At 38.5% G+C, this 8,714-nt stretch overlaps 2 protein-coding genes across 3 annotated transcripts in view; one reads left to right on the forward strand and one right to left on the reverse strand.

Annotated features, from left to right (window-relative positions):
* gng7 (guanine nucleotide binding protein (G protein), gamma 7) overlaps window positions 1-2,404 on the forward strand; it is a 6,129-nt gene extending 3,725 nt beyond the window's left edge. For both annotated transcript variants that reach the window (XM_089003646.1, XM_089003647.1), the window contains one exon: window positions 1-2,404. This exon is cut by the window's left edge and continues 57 nt beyond it. In XM_089003646.1, the coding sequence (XP_088859772.1) occupies window positions 1-69 (69 nt within the window). In that variant the 3' untranslated portion in view covers window positions 70-2,404.
* A 1,407-nt stretch (window positions 2,405-3,811) lies between these two features.
* Window positions 3,812-8,646, reverse strand: LOC148893238 (growth arrest and DNA damage-inducible protein GADD45 gamma-like). The gene is made up of 4 exons (XM_089003644.1): window positions 7,775-8,646; window positions 6,286-6,387; window positions 5,071-5,293; window positions 3,812-4,284 (listed from the first exon to the last, which is right to left on the reverse strand). The coding sequence occupies exons 1-4, from the start codon at window positions 7,816-7,818 to the stop codon at window positions 4,180-4,182; spliced, it is 474 nt and encodes a 157-aa protein (XP_088859770.1). The 5' UTR covers window positions 7,819-8,646; the 3' UTR covers window positions 3,812-4,179.
* Window positions 8,647-8,714: the final 68 nt, after the last annotated feature.

An 8,714-nucleotide genomic window follows, 5' to 3' on the forward strand; every position in this document is an offset into this window, starting at 1 on the left:
CCGTTGCTGGTCGGCATTCCAACCTCCGAAAACCCTTTTAAGGACAAGAAACCCTGCATCATCCTATAGCTACACACACACACACACACACACACACACACACACACACACACACACACACACACACACACACACACACACACACACACACACACACACAGTCCTGAAATAGCCTCTCTGGAAAAGCGCCATAATCTGCGATTCGGAGTCAAAATGGAGGTGGGGAAAAAAATTCTTTTTTTTCCGATCACGATGGTTGAGAGCCGTTTGTGCCAAGGTGCTTCGGTCTAATTTTCACATCATGCTGGTTAACTATCGACAAGTGTCATCTTATTTTGAAGGGGATGTATTTATTTTAGGGGGTGGAGCCAAGGATTGAGTGGCAGGTAGAATGGAGTAGTTCCATTGTTGACGTTTAGTCTTTGTGAACTCATTCAAGTGCCATTTGCAAATTTATTTGGGAATTGAAGATATGACGAAGATGGTTCGGGTTTTGGTTTTTCATGCTTGGATGCCGATAAAGCTCTGGCCAGACCTCTGGAGATGTTTTTTTTTCTCTTCCACAAGGGGGCAGCATTTCCCTTTTTTTCCATATTAACGCTTTGTTCCATCATCAGCTGTTGTTAAAGCGCTATATAAATCAATATGTATGTAGAGATTGGCTGAGAAGATGCACAGCCAATCCACATGGCTGTAAAACCATGAGATATCCTGCTGTCATTGGATGACGCTGGGAACCAATCAAGCGACAGCCATGTACAAAACATCGGAGTCAATCGTCAAATAATTTTCTTTTATTATTCTGAATGTTTTTTCCCCTGAAAAAAAAAATTGCGATGTACTGAAATTGCGATAAGTGAACCGGAAAGTAGCGAGGAATGACTGTATAAGGTAAAAAAAAAATCTTTCCAAAGGCCCAAACAGTTCAGTTCATAAAAAAAAATAGTAGCGTCGAATAGATCGAAAACGTATTTATACATAAAATATTATACAATGTAATATATATTTCAATACAAAAGGTATCATTGATATGGATTTCTTGTCAATCAAGTTTGAAATATGGTGCATCCCCATTTGTTGAGCCAACCGAGATAACAAATTACCACTGGGGGGAGTTCCTGCTTCTTATTTGTCTTGATTTTAATACAACAAATATAAATGCAGCTTCCTTTGCGTTGATAATTAAAATCATGAAAAAAAGTAAGAGAAAGAAAAAAAAATGTACAAACTTTCTTTCATCTATGTAATCAGTAGCCCCTTTCTCAAAGCTAGTTTTTTTCCCCTCATATCTGACTTACTGTGAAAGGTAGCGCAAGAATGAGGGGTGTGTTGTTTTGTTTTATTTTTTTAAAGGACAACCGACGTCTCCGGACAAGTTGTGTCCATAATTTGTTTAAACGGCTTCAAATGACTTCTACTGAGCGTGTTTTAATAAGATTCCACCGCATATAGCTATATTTGACGTTTTAAGACTCGTGTTGAATATTCCGGAAGTCTTGTTTTTGAGTTGGTGACGAGTCCGTACGTGACGTCACTGAAGGATCGCCCCTGACCGGAAAAAAAAGGACACATTGTAGCAGTTCTTCCATCACGTCAATGCTTGTTTGGTCTTAAAACCTCATGTTGCACCAGAAGAGGGCGTCCAAGCTCCATATAAGGAATTTATCAGCCTGTGGAAATGCAATACACTGTCATGTCTACAAGAGGTCGCCATTTTTTGCCTCTTTTCTGGGACACTACATTGCAGTCCAGGTGCCTCAAAATGACACGGAATACATTCTTTAATCGATTGCTAACATGTATGCTTTCCTCTTCAGAACTACAATAAAGTCTCATTATACCGATATCGGTTATATCGATAGTACTGCTTATTACGATACTATTTCTATGAACGCAAGGAGAAAATTTACATGCCGCAGGATCGGATATATCGATAGTCCGGGACTTTCTGAAAATGCCCATTTCGCAGCTCAATTTTTTTGCAGATTTTGGACACTTTAAGTCATTTTTATTTGTGTTTTGCATTTGAATAAAAATAAAAATATCATACTGCATGTTTTGGGCATTTTAGATGCTATAAAACGTTTTTCTGATGTCAGTTAGGAAACAAAAAAGTGACGTCGGTTGTCCTTTAAGCTGTGGACGTAGTATCAGAAGCCCTTCTAACACGACCCATCAAGCCGATCTTTTCTCTGGTCGTTGTGTCCGTGTGAAAGATAGTGTCAGAATGCAGATATCAATTCGCCTCATATGTGTTTTGATTTGAACCATTTCGATTCTGTCAAGTCACTCAGCGTTGACTCGATTTACTTATTGGCCAAATGGCTGCGGCCATTTTACATGCCAATCATTACGATTGGCCCGTTGTCAATCTGCGTCCTCGTCGTGCCTGTGTGTGTGTGTGTGTGTGTGAAAAATGTCATACTTTTCATATCAAAACATACCGGAATCTGTCATTCTTGTTATTATGGAATGGGGTGGTTTTTATTGCCTTGACTGCTAGGAACATCTTTTTTTGGGGGGGAGGGGGGGGTGATTCTCTAATATGCCATACATACAAAAATCACATTTTTTTTCTCACACACTGTTAATATTTTGTGGATATTTGTTGTCGAAAAAAAAAGATATTGACAGGTAGATGACAATAAAAAGATGATATAACAGACATGCTCCGATGTCGTTTTTTTAAAGTTCCGAACACGCAGTTGACGGAAATAATTTGTTCTGCCATATCATCTCATTGGTCCTTTCAAATTTTTCAAAACGGCTTCAACCAATCACATTCCGAGGCTTTCACGTCCTCGATCACGGGGGGAGGGGCGTTATTAAACGTCTATATTTTTGTGTTAATGTACACCGCACGGAAAGCAGCCAATTAGCTTTACTTTCACAATGAAAGCGAAGTAAGATAAAAAAAATAAATACAATAAAAGGCTGAATCTAAAATAAATAAAAGGGAGAATATCCGGTACACCGGAAGTTGTTAGCGGCTAGCAATTAGCAGTCTCCACTCATAGTTTGCGATCAGAGCTCTTGAAATCCATTCCCCGCCATTATTCTCTTTGAAAGTTTGTGCCAGAGCCAATTCGCAAAAACAAAATTGGCAGAGCGATAACAATAAAAAGATGATATAGCAAACATGCTCTGATGTCGTTTTTTAAAACACTCAGATCCCGCAGTTGACGGAAATAATTTGTTCTGTAAATCATCTCATTGGTCATTTCAAATTTTTAAAAACGGCCTCAACCAATCGAATTCCGAGGCTTCCACGTCCATCATGGGGGAGAGGGACGTTATGAATCGCGTTCGTTTTTAGTAATTAAGCGTTCGTGTACATATAAACTGCACTCAAAGTAATCCATTAGTTTTACTTTCACAAAAAAAGTGGCGTAAGATAACATAAAAATAAATACAATAAAAGGCTGAATATAAAATAAATAAAATCAAAGGCAGGAATATCCGTAACAGAAGACAAGGAGCACCGGAAGTTGTTGGCATCTAGCAATTAGCAGTCTGCACTCGTAGCTTGCGATCAGTGCTCTTCAAATCAATTCCCCGCCTTTATTCTCATTCAACGTTTGTGCCACGTCGAATTTGCCGATGGTATTGGCAAAAGAATCGCCAACAGAAGTACTTTAAAACTACACAGGAGCTACGACATGAAGTTTCGCCCACAAGAGCGTCGCTGCTTCCGTTTCAGTTCTTCCACGTTAAGGTAGGCGGAGATTTTCCTCCGAACAAACAATTGGCACTATACTTCGTGTTGCGTTCATGCATATTCGTGTGTCTGTGTAATGTGACAGTGTTGTACAATATAAATATTTTATTTGAGTCAAATCACAACAGATCGTTACAGTCCATTTCTCACTCGGAACATTCAAGGACGTCGAAGGCGCCGAAGCGTAACAGCAGAATACTAAATCGCACTCTGGGTTCTTGCGTGCGTCAACGCACACGCGATTGCTGCGTAAAGTATCACCTTGGCCACATTCCTGTCTCGCTTCTCAGAAACGCACGGCGGGCAAGGGGCCGCGCCGGGATCTCGCTTTGCCGCCTCATCGGTGTGGAATTTGCTCCAGTGCAGCTTTGTCGTGTTGTCTTGAGTTCCAGCCTCACACTTGTTTGTGTACGCGGGGTCAAAGTTCATCTGGAAGCGAAGCCGCATTTTTTTTTTACACTTCAGCAATCCTGCAAGATCAACTCAGGGACCCATTGGTCCACGCGCAGGCTCTCCTGGCAGTAGATGTCCACTTCCTGGAGACGGTAGTGGTCAGCCTTGGGGTTCTGCGGGGACAAAAACAACCAAAAAAAAAAGCAGTATGGCGTTTTGCGTAAAATCTTATCATTTGTCATTTGTGACCGCCCAATTATGCCAAATTGCGCATCTGTAGTTGGATTGGATGTACCTTTATTCGTCTCGCAGTGGAGAAATTTACATCTCACAGCAGCAAAGTTATGAAAGGAAAGAAAGAAGTACAAAAACAAAACACAGGAGCTGCTGGAAAGGCAGCCACTCTCGAGGCGCCATCTTGAAGTTAAAAAAAATAACAAATAACATGACAACATACAGACACACAGAGTTATTTATTAGCTATCTATTATATCTAATTGGTTAGCTATTTAGCTAGCTAGCTGTTAGCTATGTTCTTGAGAATTTTGAAAGGCGGTTATAAATACAATGTATTATTTTTAGTATTATAATAATAATTATTATTAGTAGTTATCTATTAGCTAGCTAGCATTCTATCTATTTGAGTTACTTCCGGGTTGAGTGAACGCTGGCGTGGATGGGCTGCCGCTGCTCACCCACAGAAAAACTTATCCTGTGACTGTAAAGTGACCTTGAGAGTTTTGAAAGGCGCTTAGAAATTAAATGTATTATTATTATTCATTCTTCGGCATTTGCTGTACCGTCTTTGTGACACGAAGCAGTTCTAGATGAAAGAGGAGAGGATCAAAGCGTCCTTTTCAGCAATGGATCAGGGATGTTATAGTGGAATAGTAGTTCCTGATCTATCAAGCCCCAATTTGAACTTCAACGCGCCTCGGTAAAATGTCAGTGTGTCATACCGTGACTAGCATGCAGTGTATGTCCCCGTCCTGGCGTCTGTTGTCACCGCCGTCGTCGTTGCTCGCGAGCAGCCGGCGTAGTCGCGGTACGCCGCATACCCGCAGGATGGTGATGCCGCTGTCGCAGCAGAAAGACTGCAGGAGCGTGAAGTGGATTTGCAGAGCCACGTCCGCCTCGTCGCCATCGGTGGCCAGCACGCACAGGACCACGCTATCCGGATCCCTGCAAGGAGGAGAAGATGAAGATTATTATATATATATATATATATATATATATATATATATATATATATATATATATATATATATATATATATATATATATATATATATGTATATGTGTGTGTGTGTATATATGTATATATATACACACACATATATCTATCTATCTATATATATATATATATATATATATATAGAGAGAGAGAGAGAGAGAGAGAGAGATAAAAAGAGAGAGAGAGAGAGAGAGAGAGAGAGATATGTATGTGTATATACAGTTATATCGATATTCTCGGGAGTCCGAAAAAATATCGATATAACCGGGACTATCGATATGTCCGACCCTGTTTGCATGTAATTTTCTCCGTGCGTGCATAGAAATAGTATCGATATAACCGGGACTATCGATATATCCGATATCGATATAACCAGACTTTACTGTATATGTGTATGTATATGTATATATATATTAGAATGCCTTTAATCGTCCCACAATGGGGAAATTTGCATATGTATGTGTATAAATGTATATGTGTATGTATGTGTGTATACATATATATATATATTTATTACACGCGTGTTTGTATATTGTGTTTGTATAGTACTCCCTCCCAACATTCGTAACATGGATTCTCTTCCCACCTTCAAGTCCCATCTCAAAAAACACCTATAGCTCTATCTCTTGTTTCTATTTATAATTGTATTTTATTTATTGTATTCTATTTATAATTGTATTTTATTTATTATTGTATCTATTCTTGTCTGTGACTGTAAAGTGTCCTTGAGAGCTTTGAAAGGCGCTTGAAATAAAATGTATTATTATTATTATTATATGAGTGTGTATGTGTGTGTGTGTATATATATATATATGTGTGTGTGTGTATATATGTACGTATATGTATATACGTATGTATATCTCATATTTATTTATTTCTCTATGTGTGTGTGCGTGCGGTACATTTTCCGGAGTTATGTAAGCGGCCGAGCTCAACTCACGTGTTGAGAAACTGAGCGGACTCATAAATGCCGACGGTCAGGCACTTTTGCTTCTGAGCCGTCAGCAGGAGCTCCTCCAGGGCCACGCCTACCGTATGCATCCTGAAAAGGTTCACATTTTTCATGCCTCAAATTGAAAGTAATAACAGCACTTTGGGATTATGCAAAAAAAAAAATATATATATATATATATATATATATATATATATATATATATATATATATATATATATATATATATATATATAGTGATACCTCTGTTTTCGACCATAATCTGTTTCAGAAACCTGTTCGAAAACCGATTTGTTCAAAAACCGAAACAGCACTTTCCATTAAAATCAATGTAAAAAATCTTAATCCGTTCAAAATCTAGAAAACAACTTTTTAACTATTTCATCGCATAAACCGGATAAAAACTTAATAATAGAGCAGGTTATGTGTAAAATTCTATAAAAACAAACTTTTATTTTCACCAATTTTCTTTTTGCGTGTTGGCCACCATAAACTTGTATTGCAAAATTTCACTATGCTTCAAAATGCATTTTCGGAAAGGGATCATAAACACATGCTAGCCATTTGCAATATGCAATATCTTATGCACGTTAGCAAAGAACTTTTGTTTGCAGCAAAATGAGGTGAAACATAAACACTTTGCATCAATCTTAGGCTCTATAGTACTCTGCAAGAAAATGCTTCATCCAAAAGGGGGGGGGGGGGGGGGCAAAATACTATTTTGCTAAAAAGGCTTCATTCGTGGAGGACCACAAATACCTGTCTGCTATTTGGATTGTGAGGGAAATGCAGAAAATTAAGGAGACGATAGGACATGCATTTACGAATCGTCTAGCGCAGAGGTCCCCAATCCCTGGGCCGCGGACCAGTACCGGTCCGTGGATCATTTGGTACAGAAATAAATAATTTACATAATTTCCATTTTATTTATTATCTGAGTCTGAACTATATTTTATTTTGAAAAATGAAAAATTACCAGATTACATCCGTCTATGACTTACCCGTGACACATGTCAATACGCTTGTTTAGGTCACGTGATACATTCCGCTAAAATTAGCCCACTGTAACCGAGGAAAATGAGTAAAAAACAAACGTCTTATTTTGTTGTATTGATCCGCCGGTCCATGAAAATAGTGTCTGACATTAAACCGGTCCGTTGCGCAAAAAAAGGTTGGGGACCACTGGTCTACCGGAGCAAGATGGCCGCCAAGGGCCCCTCCGTAGGTCGGGCAACCCTCGCTCCAGGTCATGTGACTTCTAGCAGGTAATCAGGTTAAGTCATAAAATTGTTTTTAACTATTTAAAATGAAATAATAGCTTATAAAGTTGCAGACCGTTAATAGTAAGCAATAGTTCGAACGGGGGAGAAAAAAAATGCCGAACTCTTTTCGCCATCCACGCGCTCCCGTCTTTCACCGACGTCTCCGCGAGACTTGAAGCCGACGAGCGAGTGTGCAAAGCGGCTTGAAAGCTTACCTGCTCTCGGTGACGCTGGAAGTTAAGCTCCCCTCGGGACTCATGCTTGCAAGGGGTGGTGAAACAAATGCGTGAGTGCGTTCTTGCAGTTTATCGCAATCCTTTTTTTTTACATTTATTTGCGGGAGGGGGTTACCGAAACCTGTGCTGCGTTTTGATTGGCTGAGTTGTTTGTTTCGCTTGCTTCGCTGCTTTGATTTGTTTTTCCTTCTTCTTGTGTTGTCACGGTGAAGTCAAATGACGTCAAAAAAGTGGTTTCCGTCTTTGAACGTGACGACGTTCGAGCGACAGTTTGCTGACTCGACAAAGTATTTTTCTTTATTTTTGTTTTTAAAACACGTCGGCGTTTGATTGTGTTTACTAAACGCACGCCTTTGATATTCTTTGTGACGTACAGAAAATGGACGCTATCATCTTTGGGACTAAACAATTAAATAAAAGAAAACAGACGTAAAGTCCAGTTGATGTTAATTTATTAAGATTGTGAAAAAAAATGTATTCTAGAAAAAATATATACTATATTGTTATTTTTTTCAGATGAAACGTAAAAACATAAAATAAACAGAAACCAATTTCAACGGAAAGCAAGAGGCTATGAATGAATTCAAAATAAAATGCGAAATATATTTGAAACAGCAAAACAAGTCATATTGAAGATATCAATATAATGTGACACTATTTTACATCAAGTGTTGTTTAAAAACAAAAGTGTAATAACAAAAAATAATTTTCGACTGATGGCGTTGTCGTTCATGCTCCCAATGACCATTACACGTTATTTTTCGGGCAACTATTGTTTATTTTATTTACATAAAGTTATTGTCACTCTTTATCATGCGCAAAATATTACAGCCAGATACATATTTTTTTGGCAGATTATGCATATATATATATATATATATAATATATATATATAGATATATATGATATATAACATCAT

This window comes from Hippocampus bargibanti, linkage group LG09 (assembly GCF_051943395.1).
Source record: "Hippocampus bargibanti isolate YZ-2025 linkage group LG09, ASM5194339v1, whole genome shotgun sequence".
Taxonomy (NCBI): domain Eukaryota; kingdom Metazoa; phylum Chordata; class Actinopteri; order Syngnathiformes; family Syngnathidae; genus Hippocampus; species Hippocampus bargibanti.